General features: G+C 45.1%; 1 protein-coding gene across 7 annotated transcripts in view; it reads left to right on the top strand.

Moving 5' to 3' along the window:
* The window catches only part of KMT2D (lysine methyltransferase 2D), a 1,389,531-nt gene that overhangs the window by 198,954 nt on the left and 1,171,970 nt on the right, over positions 1–18,607 (top strand). For all 7 annotated transcript variants that reach the window (XM_085600422.1, XM_085600421.1, XM_085600420.1 and 4 more), the window contains exons 6-8: positions 2,512–2,674; positions 12,423–12,588; positions 13,111–13,225. In XM_085600422.1, coding sequence (XP_085456548.1) covers positions 2,512–2,674; positions 12,423–12,588; positions 13,111–13,225 — 444 coding nt within the window. The remainder of the gene's footprint in view (positions 1–2,511; positions 2,675–12,422; positions 12,589–13,110; positions 13,226–18,607) is intronic.

Raw genomic sequence — 18,607 nt, 5'->3', positions numbered from 1 at the left:
CCCCAGGGAGGAAAGAAGTCTCCTTTTGGTATCAAACCTTGTTAGAAGAAGTAGACTGCGAATTCAACCTAGCTGAGGACCTGTGAGGTGGCTCTTTACCTACACAAGACTGTGCTCAACTATGGCAGAATTCTTGTAAGACCTTACACAAAGTTGTGAAACCAGCTTGGTTAAAAAAACCCACCTGTTTACCATCCATAGGGCCTACTTTACCCCTCATAAACTGTCAAAAATCACCAAAGGGCCACCGGTGAGTTGTAAAAAAAATGTGGTCAGGTTGCTGCTTCCGACATCCACATGTTTAAGGAATGTCCATCTCTGGCTGTCTTCTGGGGAAGTGTTGGTAACATTTTGACAAGCACCTTGGGTTGCCCTATTAACATAGATTTACCCCTAATTATATTCGGCTCCGCAGAAAAAGTTACTGGCCCTGCTGGAGCTCTGCTTTTCTATGCTATCCTCCTAGCTAGGAGGTAAATCTGTATAAGATGGACAGAATCAACCCCTCCAACCTTTCTAGACTGGCAGTCTTCAGTCTTTGCAGTCTCCAGATTGGATCTTGCCAGATCAGGCAGTGACAAGAAGAGAGTCCTATGATTATGCTGTTAATACTCTTCGGGCTAAGTCGGGCACTGCCAGATTCTATGGCAGTTCTTAGACGAAAGCCTTCTAGCTCCTAGAGCTTGGCAGAAGAGGTATCTCAGAGGTTTCATTGATCCCCAAGTTGCTCTGGTACTAGTAGGCGGGTCTCCATTTCCAACAGCCTATGCCCCTCAGCCTTCTGAGTGTGAGTACATACATCTAGGGTGTGATTTGAAGCGAGATTAGTGGCGAATGAGGACAAAAAATAAAATTCACCTGTCCTCTATAGCAGGAATCGCAAAATCAATAGTACGGTGTCTACAAACTTGCTACCACAGCTAAGTGATTGCTACTTGCAACTCTTAAGAGCTCACTCTACACGTTAAATGAGCCTCTATTACTTTCCTAGGGAACATTCCGCTAGCAGATATCTATAAAGCAGCTACATGCAATAGCCCACACTCCTTCACAAAATAATACTATGTCGATGTCTTAGCTAATCAACAACCTAGAGTAGGTCAAGCTGTATTAAGAACACTTTTTCAAACATTTGTCACCTATTAGCTAGCCACCTCTTTTGGGAGCACTGCTTTACATTCAATGCTAAGCATATGTATCTATGGCCAACACATGCTACAAATGGAATATGTTACTTATTCTGTGAGCATCTGTACGTAGCTTGTAGTGCTGTAGATTCATATGCACCCACCCTCCTCCTCAGATGCTAATAGCGAACGTACACACCTCTATATTAAAACACTCACTCTTATCAAAACTTTGCTTGTATTTTCATCCTTACTGTCACTCAACTGCTCCTATCCTAAGCTCGATGAGCCAAAAAACACCATACCTCGTGAATAGAAAAATTTCTTAGAAGAAAAACAATTTGCAGACATTCAAGCCCAACACTAGATGGCAGGAGTATGTTAAGCATATGACTGGCTTGGCAGTTTGGGCTGGACTGTTCCCATGAGGCACAGGGTCCAGACTGATTTGGATATAGCTGTGTGTGAACAGGGGTGGAGAAGTGAGCTAAAGAACGATGATGGATTCAGCCCAGATCTGTGAATGGGGTTGAGTGTCTGAAGAGTTTCAGCGCGCCGTCCATCATCTCCTTGTTTGTTTTGTCCCTTGCTCACTTTGCCACTGGATTCAAGCTAGCGTGTCTGATGAGGACTGTTAGCCCGAAACCGGTCCCATGATGCCTCTTTCCAGTCCAGGGAAGAGATGGCTTGGCAGTTCAGGCTGGACTGTTCCCATAAGGCACAGGGTCAAGTCTGAATTGCATATAGCTGTGTTTGAACTGGGATGACGAAGTGAAGTAAAGAACGATGATGGATTCATCCCAGATCTGTGACTGGGGGTGAGTGTCTGAACAGTTTCAGCGCTTTGTCCATCATCTCCTTGTATTTGCTTTAAGCATATGACTACGGCACTAGACGCTACGTAAAGATACTTATGGGGTAAGTAACATATTCCTTTCTTTGTGTGGCACTGGTTTTGCAACGTGATCTGTTTTATAAAAAGTTACATACTTTGCCCCTTTTTAGTAATGAAGGTGAACATTGAGGGACATCCTGATTTTGCACAATGACTTCATGAATGGGAAGTGGGTTATGGGTGATAAAGTGTTCTAGTAGGGTCTTTCCGTTGCACCCACAATGTTTAGCCATATTTTTGCATCCAGCCATCGGATTACAAAATTGGGAGCACTTGGCAGCCAATAGAAAATGCATATATTGCAAAACCAGTGTTTCAGAAAAATACTGTATTTATCTAAGCTGCTTGTTGATCTGAAAATGTCTGTGACAGAGAATCAGTGGCCCTGGATTATTTCTAGGTGGGTTGTAATAAAAGTTGATGTGGTCCCTTACTCAGTTCAGCATGTCTTATCTCTGTGTATAACCCAGGTTCTGTCTACATTTACAGAAATGTGACTATTGTACAAGGAACGGGGCTACCATTCGGTGTCACTCTGAGGGCTGTTTGCGACTATATCACTTCCCCTGTGCATCAGCAAGTGGTTCGTTCCAGTCTTTGAAGACCTTGAAGCTGCTTTGTTCTGAACACCTGGACCAGGCAGTTGCACTTGGTAATTAAAAAAAGAAATAAAATATGGTGATAAATCTCACTGTGCTCAGAGTTGTGACTGAGCTATCACAATGTATACGTTAAAAACACAGTGTAAGAAATTGAATCTGTATTGGGGAGGGGGGTATCCACCTCAAGGATCAATCACCACCCTTGTCAGGTTGTACCCTCAAAGTCACTAAATAACCTGATCTCAACCCCCTGGCAGCTATGGCCCAGAGCAGACAGCTTTAACTTAGGGCAATGGGTAAGGTATCTATGCAGTACCAAAAATTCATAAAGTTAACGTACAAAACATTAAAAATCCCAAACCAAATTGGAAAAAAACTAAAATGTAATAAACAAATTGATGCCAAAAATACAATAATAGGAACCAGAGAAATTAATTTTAAAAGTTTTATGTAGGAATAACGTCAAGAAGCATAACGTGCCAGTGATAGTCAATAGTCTCAGTATAGACCGGGGATTAAGTGTGTTTTGACACTGGCCGCGATTGAGCATGGGTTGGATACACCAATCGGGTTCCTCCTGGTCAAATGTTTTAACTTCAGATCTAGTCCTTTAAGTACCAATCCACCACAGGAAAACAATTCTAAATCCCCCCCCCCTCACCTTTCCGTTCCCCAGGACCTTTGCTGTGGTTCTTGGAAACTCTTAAGGTGGCAGGCAGAAGCCAAATAGTAGGGTCTAGTCTTGGTTTAGTTTTCAATGGTCAGCTGGGCAGTTGTAGGTTGTTGTGTCCCTGTATCTTTAACAGGAGGTCAGCCTTATGACCCTTGGAGTTCACTTCTTTCTCCTCGGTACAAGATAGAGCAAATCCTGTGCTTTCAGGACTCTCCAATCAAAAAAAGGAGCTAAAGAGGGAAGACGTGCCAGAACACCCTCCAATCAGGTACTATTTCAACAAACAAGAACTGGCACCATGTAGCATATCTTTTATGTAATCTGGACTAGGTGGAGGAAAGAAATGTTGTCAGAAACCTCCAGTACCAGTTAAATCATATGGTATAACCCCATCCAGTGTGCTACCAATATTTAAAATTTCAAAGCAACAGAAAAAGTAGAGACAGATAAGTGCGAGGTCAGTCCACAGATTATTTCAACAACTTTACTCACTCTACACACCACCTCAACAGCAGAAAAGGTAGGTGAAAAAATGTGTAAAGAAAGAGAAAGTATCTCACGTGTGCACCACCAGAGGAGCTACTGGTTGGTTCTCACCAGCTTGCCCAGGTTTATTTCATAATTGATAGCTTTCTCATAAGAAAGAGTGATGTGTGTCCAGTGCAAAGAAAAACAAATACAAAAAGAGGAATGTGTACTGTGAAGACAGGAGCAAAGAATGTACCAACAAAAAGAAAGGAGGGGTTAGACTCACAATTGTACTCTTTATTTATTAGGAGTCGATCCCACTGTTTAAAATCCAGCATGTTGAATACCTTGATAATGACGGCCAACATGTTTCATTGCCAATTAATTTGTGGCAATTTCATCAGGGCGACAGAGGTCGAAAAAATCACCTCCCTGGACACACAACAATAAAAAGGACTGACGAACACAAAGAAACAACATAAAACTTGATTAGTTCAACGGGGTGTCCACAGTTAAAAGCTCTTATTTATATTCACAATTCATCACGGAGAATTCCATGACTCTAAACTCAAGTATGTTACCTAGTCGGAGCTATTGGCCCACATACCAGCTCCCAAACAGTCACAGGGGCGTAAAACCTGTTTTGCTTTCGTCTCCTATTCACAAAAGCACAACCGTTGCTAGTGCCTGCATCTGTGAAAAAAATTATATAATGATGACGAGGATTGATTCCCAGTTTCCACATCGTCACACTTTGTCTTAATGCAAAGCAATGTCATTCCAGCTGCACCATGCCAAAATGTGCATATAAAATCGCGCAAATCTACATCAAATAGATCAGCGCGCATATAGCTATTGCGATTAGCCACTCGTCTCACACAAAACCACTACTGATTCTCATCCCGTATGAACCAGCAAACCAAAGTCCACACGTTTGAGGACTATTTACAGTAATCTTCAATCATTAAAAAATCAGGCAGTCTGATTTTTTTAATGATTGAAGATTACTGTCTCAAAACCTCAAAAGTAGTGGGAATAGCTGTTTGGAGGCACTTTTAATGAAACAATGCAACAGTTCAAGAAGGACAACAAAAGTGCAAAATCCATGGGAGCACTGAAATTTAGGGAGAACCTAAGGAGAGTTGCTGCGTCAACACGCAGGGTTACAAGATGAGACCGTTTCCAGAGTAGCTAAACTCATCAGGGCTTCCAAAGTAGCAGCCAATCATCGGCACCCTAGCATCACTGGCAGTACAACCAACAAGGGTGCCAATCCTTTAAAGGACGATCACGTGGGAGGGGGGAAGCCTCGCAGGGAAGGCACAACCCCATCTAACAAGTGACTTGACCTATACAGACAGCTTCTCGTACACAACACCAGTAGGAGGCAGAATAAAGAACTTCCTTCAGGAGTGGAGAAAGATAATTTCAGACAACTGGATATTAAATGTCGTAAGATTTGGATATTGCATAGAATTGGCCAAGATGCATCCAGCAAGGGAACCAAAGAAAAAGATTCATTCAAACGAGAAACGATCATGTCTACTCTGAGGTAGAGGAATTGCTGGAAAAAAGAGTAATAGAAAAGGTACCCAGAGAAGAGATCAAGAAAGGAGAAAAGGACATTACTTAACATATTTCCTAATCCCAAAGGTAGACTGGTCTCTATGCCCAGATCTAGACCCCAGATTCATAGGCAAGTTTATAAAGACCCAAAGATTCAAGATGACAACCTTACAGGAAGTCATACCACAATTGCAAAGAGGGGATTACATGGCAACCATACATTTAAGATGCTTTCTTTCACATCCTAATGAATCCAAAACACAAGAAATACCTGAGCATTGTGGCGAACAAGACTCGCTACTAATTAAGAGTACTAGTTTTCGGAATAAAATCATCTCCAAGAGTATTTACAAAGTGTCCAGCACACTTGAGAAGATGAGGGATGCATGTTTGTCCGTATATGGACGACTGGCTCCCAAAATAAATGCAAAACTCCTATACAACACGTGATGAGGACACTTTTTACACTAGGTTTCTCTATAAACATCAAAGTCGTCTCCAAATCCAGAGCAAGAATCTTTTTTGTCTAGGAGTAAGAATCAATTCGATACTAGAGAAACTATATCCTAGCGATAAGAGAATAGTGTCATTACTTCTCCGCGGTGCTAGAGACAGTCTCCTACAGCATCCTCATCAGCCGACTCTACAACATAGGCATATAGCAAGACTCCCTCAAATGGATCGCCTCCTTACTTACAGGAAGCGCACAGAGCATCCGACTGACTCCCTTCACATCCGCACCCAAAGACAGATGCGGAGTACCACAAGGATCATCCCTGAGCCCCACCCTGTTCAACATTTACATGACCCCCGTCATCCAATCCCACACGCCCAACATAATCTCCTATGCGGACGAAACTCAATCGATCCTCTCGCTCACCGAGGACCCTTCCAAAAACCAACTTCTTCAATGCCATGACTAATGTAGCCTAATGGATGAGAGACAACTGCCTCCAACTCAACTCTGAAAAAACTGAAGTACTGATCTTCGGGAAGTACACCTGTGCATGGGACCAGAGCCGGTGGCCTGCAGAACTTGGACCCACACCGACCGACCATGTTAGCAACCTCTGCTTCATCCTCAACAGCCAACTGACCATGAAGTGACAAGTAAGCACAGTCACCTTCTCCTGCTTCCACACACTTTGCATTCTCTGGAGAATATTCAGATGGATCCCAACCAACACCAGAGACAGTCACCCAGGCCCTCATCACCAGCTGCCTCGACTACATCAAAGCCCTCTACGCTGGTATCTCCGCCCAGTTCCTCAGACTGCTCCAGACCTTACAGAACGCAAAAGCTAGACTCGTCCTGGACATCTCCAAACGATCTCGCATCACCCCCCACCTGGGAGACCTCCACTGGCTCCCCATCCAGAAGAGATGCCAGAGGCACTTTACCAGTGGTTAGCAGGGATGAAGGGCACAGAGTTCTATAGATAGCAAAAATGCAGGGTCCAGAATTTTGTTCTAGTTGTTGCACCCCCACACACACTTGTTTTGCCCCATTTAAAACTACTAGGTGCTGGTTTTTGACTTGACAGTAAACTGGAGCCTGCTAACCAGGCGACCGAGTCAGTGCTCTTTTATTAAAACAAAGACATGTGAAAGTTTCACCAATTGGCAAGGACTTTAGTACCTTGTAAATCCCTAGTTTGTAAATTGTATCCCTCCTACCCAGGGCATGGGTACCAAAGAGGGTCCCTAAGGTTCCCAGCATGTATTATGCCACCCTAAGGGACCCAAACACAAATTGCATGCAGTTTGCCATTGCTGAATGTGTGAAAGGGTGCAAACCCTTGTGAAAAGATGAAATGAGACACTCCGTGTGCCATGCCCAAAGACACTGCATGCAATATTTGTAAGTCACCCCTACAGGTGGCCTTGTAGCCCTAAGACACGGTGCATTATATGACATATGAGGACATATCTGCATGAGTAGCTATTCCCTTGTGCCGTCTAGTTCAATTGCTAGATAGTACTAGTGAAAAGGGCAGTCATCTTAAGCACATATACTGGGCACTGATCATTAAGAGTTACCCAGCTATATGATGGCTTCACTGAAACTAAAGATGTTTGGTATCATACATCTTGTATTAATAAATCCATACTGATGCCAGTAGTGGATTTATTAATAGATGCACCCAGAGGGCTCCTTAGCGGTGGCTCCGAAAACCTACCAGCCTCGTAGTGTGCTGGCTGACTGGTATCTTCCAGCCTGCCACCACCAACTAGATTCTTACCCCCGAAGTTCAGAGCCCACGTTCTTTGAGGTCAGAAGCAATGCATGCACTGGCAGGCACCTCCTGTGTTTACACCTCCTCCAGCAGGTGAAACTGTATACCAAGGGCAGAGGTTTCAGAGCTTCATCCGCCTTTGGTATGCGACCCCCGGCTTTCCCCAGACCTGTGAGATACCAACCCCTTCCCGGAGTCCCATCTGGCACCAGAACAGGCAGCAAATTAGATATGCAAGTAGGTGTTTTGCACCACCAAGCTAGTTACACCCCTATGGGGGCTGCCTGATGTGCTCAACAAAGGGAGGATTCCAAAATCTTGATTTTGGTGGCATTGTAAACTCTGGTACAGGGTTATGCTCACTCCCCACAGGATTTTATCATATAAGGGATGTAGTGACCCCCAAGGATAAGTAGCCCATTGGCTACTCCCCTTAACATCCTTAATTCAGTATATGGGTAGCCCCCTGGCACCAGGAACTCAGTTTCCTTTGACACAAGAATGACCGAAAAGAGCCAAGGAAGCAGGAACTGCTGACTGCTGGTCGACATTCACACGAAACCCTGCCTGCTCCTGTCCCGATAATTGTGACAACCCGGTCCGTCCTGTAGCTGTGCATCCAAAAGTCTTGGACGGCCTCCAGCACTCCCTTGAAGTGGAGAAGCCACTTCCTTACAATCTGTAGGCACCAACCGCATTGTCCGGTTCACCGTTCTGCTGACCACCGGGTCCACCGACTCACCAGCCGCCCAGGAGGAGGTCACCATGGTCTTGGAGGTCAGATCAATTCATTACTTTTTAGCTTGCGCGGCTCCAGCTTTCTCGGGGTGCTGTGATCGGATGATTTATCTTAGTCCTAGAATTTTTTTTGGGGGGGGGGGGGGGTTTAATGGAAGGTTAGATGCTGCTTACGGACAAAGTCCTTATTTCATTGTATGTTTCTGTTCATATAGTTAGTCGATGTTAAATTTGTGATCGTATAGATTAAGTTGATACATGATGCCCTTTAACACTCCAGCAAAGCACTTTGCTAATATTACTCATTTTTTCCACGAATTTCAAGTTTGTGGCTTTGTCAAATATTCTTAGCATTTCTGGCTATAATTAAATCATGACTTATTTGTAGGTCCTTGAGGTTGAGTCGGTCTTAAATCCATGTAGGAAGCTGGCTCTGTATATACTATGCCAACAAGAGGTATAGGGTGCAGAGTCCAGTGAGTCCCCAAAGGTATGGCAGAGGTTAAAGTAGATAGTACCTTGCTCTCAATTTAGTGGTAGTTGTGTTGAGCATATAAAACACAACAAAATGATTGACGGAGTGCTGAAACATTTCAACCACTCGCACCAAGACACAGATCGGGGTGTATTACAACCTTCTCTTGCTCACTATGCCAACCCAGGTCCTCCCTGGACCGGAAACGAGCATCCTGGGACTGGTTTTGTGGTTTCACCTCCTCAGCCAGGCGAGCTTTAATCCAGTGGCACTGCGAGCAAGGAATCCAAGTTTGGGCATACTCTTGGCCACTTAGAGAAAATATAGCAAACACTCCCCCCCCCCCCAGTCACAGATCTGGGTTTAATCCATCGTTCTTTTGCTCTCTATGCAGCCCCAGTTTGAACCTAGCCATATGCAAATGAGTCTTAACCCTGTGCCTCATGGGAACAGTCCAGCCCGAACTGCCAGGTCCTTCCTGGACTGGAAACAAGCATCCTGAGACCGGTTTCGGGGTTTCACCCCTCAACAGCCAGGCTAGCTTGAATCCATTGGCACAGCGAGCACGGGACCCATGTCTGGGCATACCCATGTCTGGGCATACCCATGGCCACTTAGGGCTGGGCAGTCAGGCTTCTCAGAGGGTAGTGTGAATGCATTTTGTGTACATACTAGTACAAGGCAGGAACACACACTCAGTGACTGACTCCAGGCCAATGGGTTGTAGAAAAATATTACTTTTATTTCTAGGAACCAAGTTGAACTCACAAGTAAGTACTTTGGTGCAGTACTTTCAAATTACTGACAATAGGTTTATATGACATTAAACAATACTGTACATATGCAAGAAATACTTTTCAATACAGAAAGATACTTTGTTTTTAGGATCACACTTAGTACAATGTAGTGAAAGACCAATGCAATCCTGTGAGAAAAATACAGCTGAGTAACTTACAGGTAAATAAGCGGTTCTCAAGTTCAATCTCAAGTGGTTTGAGTCAACACTGGGCTAGGGTCTGACCAAAGTAGGTACTGCACAACCAGTGGCACTGGGGTGGCCGGGTGCAGAGGTCACTGGGCCCAAAGGTCACTGGCCATATGTTACCTTATGGAGGCTTGGAGCACCTTGAAGAGGCACCGGGTGCAGGTAAGTACCTGTGGCTCAGGGACACTGGCCCAGAGGGTTAAAATCAGCACTGGAGGGGCCACCAAAGAGCACGGAGACTGCACCACCATCGGTACGGGGGGGGGGGGGGGGTTGTTGAAATCAATAGAGATCCTCGGGTGGGTAAAGTGGCTACAGAGGTTAGATAAAGGAATCCTGCAACTTGAGTCAAGTAGGATAGTGGCAGCATGCCGGGACACAGTCTGCTGGGCATACCAAGGCTGGGGGCCTAGGGGTGCAGTGGTGTTTGGCCTCGGGTTTTCTCACCAGCTCCAGTGTCGGTCAAGGGGATCCTTTAGGTTGAGGCTGCAGGCATCGAGGGAGAGGTCGTCCAACGCTGGCTCTCAGGTCAGGATTGCCGGGGAGACTTCACTGGGTCGGTGGTCCACCAGGACTCTGGACGTGGGCGTTTGGTACAGAGTGGTGCAAGTGTCGCTGATCTGCCTGGATCCAGAGACTTGGAGTTGATTTCTTTGCTGGACAAATCCTGTGTCCACAGAAGACGAGAGTCTTAGTTGAAAATAGCATAGGACCTCCTGGGTTCTTTACTGCAGGCCAATCCGGTTTCTTGGAGCAGGGTAACTGGAGGAGGAGACAGGCCGGTAGGGTTGGGGGCCATGTCAGTTGTCGTCCTTTTCTCTACTGCTGCACGGCTCTTCAGTCCTTCATTTCAGGTCATCGAATCTGAGGAACAAGGTTCAGTGGAGCCCTTAAGTACTAAATGTATGCTTGTTACTGAGGTGGGGGGGCAGTATCAAATGGCTACTGTCCCCTATGGTGACTACACCCTTTGGGGAGAGTGGCACATCCCTGTTCCTATTGGGCCTAATTTCTAAGAGAGGGGGTTCATCTCCACTCCTGGCAACCCTAGGGGTGTGCCAGGCTGAGGTGGACACTCCTTCTCTGCTTACTCATTTTTCCGCCTGTCCTGTTGCCAAAAGTGGGGTCTGGACAGGGGCGGGCAGCTCAACTAGTTGGAGCTGCCCAAATCAGCTCATCATAAGGTGAGAGCCTTTGAGGCTCACCGCCAAGTGTTGCTATTTCTGCCAGAGGGCGGTGTGAAGCACCTCCACCCAGAGCAGGCTTTGTTTTTGATCTTCGAGTGCACAAAGGCTCTCACCCCATGAGATCATAAACCTGTCTTGTGGTGGCTGGCTGGTGGGAACCAGTCAGCCAGTACACTATGGAGTTGGTCATTTTTCAGGGGGCATCTTTAAGATGCCCTCTGAGTAAATTTTATAATGAATCCACCACTGACATCAGTGTGGGTTTATTTTCCTGAGAAGTTTGGTACCAAATGTCTGTCTTTAGCAAAGCCATTGTGGAGCTGTGGCGTTTGTAATGACACCCCCCGACCCATGTACTCAAAAGGGCTTTGCTACAATGTTTGTGAATGGCGCAGACACTGTAGGGGCATATTGCTCATGAAGCTATGCCTTCACTGCTGTTATGATGCACCCTGCCTTAGGACTCTAAGGCCTGCTAGAGGTGTGACTTGCCCATGCCACAGGCTGCTGTGCCATGTCAAAATATGAAGCCTGCAATGGCAATGTGTGGGTGTTAAGGTGAGAGGTCTCTGAGGGTTACATAATACATGCTGCAGCCCTCAGAGGCATTATCTGGTCACAAGGCCCTTTGGTATCAGGGGTACCTTTTACAAGGGGCTTACATGTAGCCCAGAGTCGCCCATTGTGGAAACAAAGGTACAGTTTTGGGAAAGAACAGGTGTTGGGACTGGTTCGCAGGGTCCCAGCATACACTCAGTCATGTTGGCATCAGGTATCTGGCAAAAGGTTAGGGGGTAACCATGCAAAAAGGGGCACTTTTATACAACCCAATATTACAATTTCTTTCTGTGATTTGATTTGTTAAATTGAGCAGTTCCCCAGCTGGTGGTAAACGGGCTCAGGCATTTATTAGTATATTATTTGTCAATCGCAGAGATGCCTTTTCATATATTTTAAAGTATTTATGTAAAGGCCTGTTTTCTAAACCTACTTCACAGTTTTTGGCTTATAAATAGTAAAGCCCGCCTTGTCTTATTCCTGCATTTGGCGTTTAGCCATCGGCATAACCTTTCTCGCTTGCCCTCATTCTATGTTAAAATACCCTTTGTTACAATTATTTTTAGTTAAACTAATTACATGCTAGTACATCCTTTTACAGCTACAAAACCCATGTGGAGAAATGTATTTGCTTAAATGTACATTATTATGTATTACGTTTCTCACTGGTCAGTGAGTCCTTGGTGCATTGTACCTGCTGCTGTAACAAAGTTGATGTTATGTATGCCTCATCTGTCTACCTTGGATGTTAATCGAGCATTTCGTTCTGATATAAAACCAAGTATATTATTACCGTTCTCACTTAAACTCTGAATCTCTGTGAATCACTCAAATGATCTGTTCACATTCCCAGATGAGAACATGTACTTCTCTGGGCAACACTCTGACCTCTGACTTCATTCTCTCCTCAGATGGCTCATGCTGTGTTCTCTGTGATGGGCAAGGAGACCTTCAGAACCTCCTCTTCTGCACAAGCTGCGGGCTTCACTACCATGGTGCATGCTTAGAGGTGACTGTGACACCACTGAAGCGTTCGGGTTGGCAGTGCCCTGATTGTAAAGTGTGCCAAACCTGCCGGTGAGCCTCCCTACTATTCTTGATGAGCCCAAAGAGAGCACAGATTACTCCGTGGTGTTGAACTGGGAATGATTGGTGCGAAGAGCTTGAAGGGGTATATGTATTTGGTGCTAATAATATTTTCACAAGCATGTTAATGACATCCCATGATGCTGAAAAGCATAGTTGTGAGAACTAATATGCATATCCTTTGTGGTAAGCAGCATAAGGCCAGAGTCTCTTTGTAAATACCTTTATAACTTTGCATTACATGTTGTTCATTGCTTTTCTTTCTCTTAATTTAGACTGGCAGCACAGTGTGAGATGTGGATCTGGTCTGTTAGGGAGTCAGAAGTGTATGGTATGGGAGAATATTGGAGGGATACTGAACATAGCTGTAAAAGGTTTGGTCGCTCAAGCTTTCAGTTTGTAAAGAATAAGACATGGGAGTTCATGGAAAGAGGATGGCTAAAGACTTACCGTTTATTTTGGTGACTCCTCATTTTGTGTGTTGGGCTATTAAACCTTTCCTTTCCTATACAGAATACCAGGGCAAGATTCTAGGATGCTGGTGTGCGATACCTGTGACAAGGGATACCATACCTTCTGCCTGAAGCCGACCATGGAGAATATGTCCATGGATTCCTGGAAGTGTAAGGTGTGTGGGTAGCTTACATTGTACTGTGAAGATGATGGTGCAGGAACAGGGTTGTTTGCTTGATTGTTAATAGTGTGAAGAAGATGCAATATGAGAATGCTACGTTGGCAGCTGATTGATTGGAATGTCAAATTCATATTCCTGTTTTAATTTTTTTTTTTTATTATCCAGCACCTATTCCTAGTTTGTTGCAAATGCTGCTTTGACCTACCAGGTCAGAAGTATTTTTCTACCTGTTTCCCGCTTCGCTAGACTTGGTAGTTCTCACCAGCATCTGCCGTCTACCCTTTGTGAGAAAGATCATTGAAAAATTAGTCATAACCATCTATATAAGCAGATATGCAAGAATAAACCAGATTTTCAATCTACCTTAAGACCACACTGCAGCACGGCGATTTCCACCATTCGAATGGTCAACAGCACCCACTTTTTGTCATAGAAATGACCTGCCCTCCTACCTGATCCTGCTCGATTTCGATTCAGTATTGGTCGGTAACCATTAAGTACAGGTCAACACCATTTAACACACTCATGAGCTTCCCTTGCAAAGCCCTGGAATTTGTTCACCTTCTACCTTGCTACCTGCACAAGTAGGTACTGATAGAAACAGCAAGATTTTAGTCTTGGTCATCCTTGGAGTGACACAGGGTTCCAGCCTCTCCTCATCCACTTTACACCTCTACATGGAAAACCTCAGATTCAAATGTACTAATGGCATTCATCAATATTTTGATGACATTGGAATCTGCCTTCAAATCTCCTCAACCGCAACATTCATAGACTCAAATCAAACCTCAAATTCGTCCAGTATTGGATGTTCAGTACCTCTGAAGGTTACCAGGATGACTAGATGAATACTGAATTCTTTTTGTTTGCATCGAACCGCAGAATCCCTGGATTGACCCTTGATACAGACCTTGCCTTCGGTAAACATCACTCTTCCACCTGAAATAAATCAACCCCTTCCTCCAGAAGCGGATTTCAGAAGTTGAGCAGAAACCCCAGCCCTCTTACATGGAATGAAGCAACTCTCTTCTCCAGCTTCACACCCAGATTGTAGCGCAGTGCCCCCAACGACATAAGGCTCCTGAAATGCTCCGGAAGAAACTAAAAACTAATCTTTCTCAGGAGCACTAGCTTCCATCACACTAGAATTATTGTTGCCTACATTACATCGATTTTGTTCCCTAGATAACTACCCTTGTTCAGTCCCCTGTTGCTTCTTAGCTAGCTTTGTGCTGTGAAAATACATATACTTGCATACATATGCAAATTATCATGATATTCCGTTAAACGCTTATTTCAACCTAGGGCAGTGATTCTTAACTTGAGTGGATCTCACAGGCCCGAGACTGTTTAGAAAATTAATTTTTTATTAGTATATTAACAAAGAATATACTCATGAAAAAGCAATTTTTTGTGTAGAATTGAAAATTTTTAAATACCCATGGAAATGTGGAAGAGTTTGACTGTAGACTAAAATATTAAGTTTGTATTGAAAGCTTGATTCATGAAAGTAGTGCCAGCTCAGCACACAGTTATATGGATTATTGGAAGCTTCAGTTTTAAACACAGACCCATAACAAACCCCTGATGTGACAGCTCTCTTTAGATCATTTTTTCTCCCACATTGTTTAGAAGCAAGACAGGTTTTTTGGGGGGAGGGGTGGATCAGTAACTGTTTCTCGTGTTTAAGATCATGGGAAGGAGGATGCCCTATATGGGAGAAGACTACTGGGGCTCCACTTTGAAATAGAGCGATCAAACTTGTAGGAAACAAGTCTTTTCTACGTGGTTACCTCCCTGGATTTTTTTCCTTTTGCTGGACCCAATATCTTTGCTGCAGTTAGTCTTTTGTGTACATTAACCCTGCTACCAGTGAAAGTACCTGCGCTCGCCCTATAAACATGGTTAAATTGGCATATTGGTGTATTCAAATTACATAAAAGTCCCTAGAATATGCTACATAATGTATCAAGGGCCTCTGTGCTGAATGTCACTAGTGGACTGCAGCACCTATTGTGCCATCCACTACAGTGACTTTAAAATGTGACTTAACGCTTACCATTGTAAAGACTATCTGTGGCAGTGCAACACTGCAATTCAACATGTTAAAATAAACCCTTTTGATAGGGGAATACCTTCTTAAATATTAATAAGTCACCCCTATGTATGCTTTGTCACAGGCAAGGTGCATAATATTTAAAAGTAAAAATGTAATGTTAATTTACTTCCACTGACTAACCCTCAAACGTTATTTGTCGCTGTGGCAGGCCTAGCTGTCCTATTTACAAAACCAGAGCACAGATTAAAAACTGTGATACTTAATATCAGGAATGGGACTAGCTAGGGCCAGGCACTTAGTGGACACCAGGGAAGGGGCACCTCTTTGCCACTGGATTGCCAAATCCAGCTTGACAGGTTTGCAATTGTTCACATATAAATAACACTGGGGGCACACTTGAAGGACAGGGTAACTGAATTTCAAAACAATTCTTTTTTTTAACCCCTGTCTAGTTAAGGGGGAAAACCTGCTTTGTTTTCTACCTTACTTAATCTCTGTGCTTATTTGGAGTAGAGTGACTTCCCCAAACCTGATTGTTGTATTAGTTTAAAAAAATAAATAAATTATGTTTTCCAAAAATAGAGAAAAAAGAAAGAATAGTCTTTAAGCTTGGCATGGCTACATATACATGACTGTAAGTGTGCATATGATCAATGAATACATAGAAGATATCACCAAAGTGTAGGAAGCTGGCTCTGTATATACTATACCAAAATGAGGTATAGTGTGCACAGAGTCCAGTGGAACCCCAAAGGTAGGCAGAGGTAAAAGTAGATAGCACCTTACTCTCTATTTGTGGTAGTTTGGGTGAGCAGTAAGGCTTTATCAGACGGTAATGTTAAGCATTTGTTGTTCACACTCAATCAGCAAAGGATGTCACACACTCAAAGATTGAACTCAGTCCAATTTTGTTTGTATAAAAATATTGGGTTCGTTATTTTATTTCTAGAGCCAAGCCAAGGCTGGCACAGGTAGGTGAAATAAATGCTTTGCAAAATATGCAGTGTTTACAAGTGATTATAGGTTCAAATGCAGTTGTTTGAAATACAGGTAAGTCAAGGTATTGAAATTACTGTACAGAATACTGTTTAGTTACTTTGTTACTTTTTCTACTCAGTGTGAAATGCCTAGATAGCACATTGGGACATATTGGTTACCAGGAAAGGACTCTGTCTTTGGGGTTGAGTTTCTGGGGTTAGAACAAGGGTTCCCCCAGGGTCAAGGATGCACTCGTGCTACACCCTCAGCAGCACTAGGGCGGCCGGGTGCAGAGTGCTGAGGCCCAATGTTATCCAATGGGTGATAGGGGGGCCTCCGGTTGGTGGCTGCTTACGAGCAGGCCACTGGGTTGTGGGAGCAAGGCTCCTGGTGTTAGGCTCAGGGCAAAGGGGGATCCTGTTTAGCACAAAAAGTACACATGCAGCGGGGCAGAGGCGGCTGGGTGCTGGTTTGTCAGTGGGTGCCCTGTTGATTGCAATGGGGATTCTCCAGTTTCAACAAAGACTACAGGCTCGGGGATGAAGATCTTATGGAGGTGACCACCGGTTGGAGAGGTAAATTGGGATGTCTGGGGATGCTGGGACACCATCCGTTGGGCCACTCAAGGCCGTGGGGCTTCGGGTTCAGGGGTGTCTTTAGGCGCTGGGTTTCTCTTACCAGCTCCAGTTGCCGTTGGGGGGAGTCTCCAGAAAGAGGCTGCAGGCTTCGCTGGGAGATTCGAGGCAGGTCAGAGATCACCTGATCTCAGGTCAGAATCCTTGGGGAGACCTCTCGTGGTGTTGGAGAACTCAGGCCGTGGGCGACGGGTACAGAGTGGTGCAGACTTGCGGATTTGGCCAGAGCCAGAGTCTGTTGGTAAACATGCGGTGTTCACAGGCAGGGCAGGTCCTCAGGGTTCTTGAGGTTGCCGGCTGCAGGACACACCGTAGTTTCACTTCTACAGGTTTGAGGTGGGGACAGGCAGGCAGAGCTGGGGCCAAGTCCGTGGACGTCTTCCTCTTCTTAGATTCGGCACGGCTGTTCGGTCCTTGTTGCTTGTCTGAGGAGGCAAGGTTCAGGGGGGGGGGGGGCCCGTAAATACTAGATTTAGGGGTGTTACAGGTAAGTAAAGGTTGGGATCAATGGGTCCCTTCCTTGGGGTGAGTGCACACCCCTATTATGTCACCCTCCAGTGGGGAGGGGGGGGTGAAGCGGCTTACTCTGGTTGGCTGGGTCCCCCCATCTGCAAGATGGCGGGGACTGAGAGTTGTGCTTCACCTCGCCTCCCCCACCTGAGGGATGGGGGTTGGCAATGGTGGGCACACCTTCCTTCCTCAATTGGTTTTCCTGACGGTTCTCCCGCCCAAAGTTGGGGTTCAGAGCCGGTGGGGACCAGTTGCTGGGAGCAGCAAAAGGTCTGGGGAAGCTCACAAAGGCGGCAAGCTTTTAAAGATTTCCCTTCGTGGACCCTTCCCATCCTGGGGGAGGATGCTTGGTACCTTGTACCAGGATTTGTATTGTTTCAGACCTCTGAGAGCAGCCGGCTCTCGACCCATGGGTCCAGAAACATGCCTGGTGGTGGCAGCTGGCTAGCAGCCACTCAGCCTGGACACTAGTGTTATGCCATTTTTCCACACTGGCATCAGTGTGGGTTTAATGTGCTGAGAAGTTTGATACCAAACTTCAGTTTTCAGTAAAGCCAATATGGTACTGTGGAGTTTGTAATGACAAACTCCCAGAACCATATACTCTTAGTGGCATTACTGCACTTACAAAGGCTAAGAATTGGCTTAGACACTGTAGGGGTACAGGGCTCAAGCACCTGTACCCTCACCACTGGTCTAGTGCACCCAACTAGAGGGGTGGCTGATCTATGCCAGGGCCGTGGGCTGTAGGCATGGCACACAGGGTTGTGTGCCATGTCGCCTCTTCACTTTGTGTTATGCACCAAAACACGCTGCCTGCAAAGGCAGTGTGTGTGTAAAGGTACAGGGCCTCTAAGGGTGGTACAATAAGTGCTGCAGCCCTTAGAGGCCTTCCCTGGTTACAGTGCCCGGTGTACCAGTGGTACCATTTACCAGGGGCTGACCTGTGGCCAGAATGACAATTGTGTTTTGTCTTCAATGCAGTTTTAGGGAAAGAACATGGGCCCTGGATACCTGATAGGCCGGAGCCCAGGGCACACTCAAAGTACATCAGCAGTTTATCAAAAATTGGGGGCAACCATGTAGAAAGAGGGCACTTTCTTACACAGTGATAATAAATGTGATTAGGCTCTTTACAAAAAACATAAGAGTTGCAGTAGGTTAGAATGTGGTTACATCAATCAAGGTATCCAA

Source organism: Triturus cristatus, chromosome 4_2 (assembly GCF_964204655.1).
Source record: "Triturus cristatus chromosome 4_2, aTriCri1.1, whole genome shotgun sequence".
Classification (NCBI taxonomy): domain Eukaryota; kingdom Metazoa; phylum Chordata; class Amphibia; order Caudata; family Salamandridae; genus Triturus; species Triturus cristatus.
The sequence above is the reverse complement of the archived record's forward strand: the minus strand, read 5'-3'. Positions and strand labels throughout refer to the sequence as shown.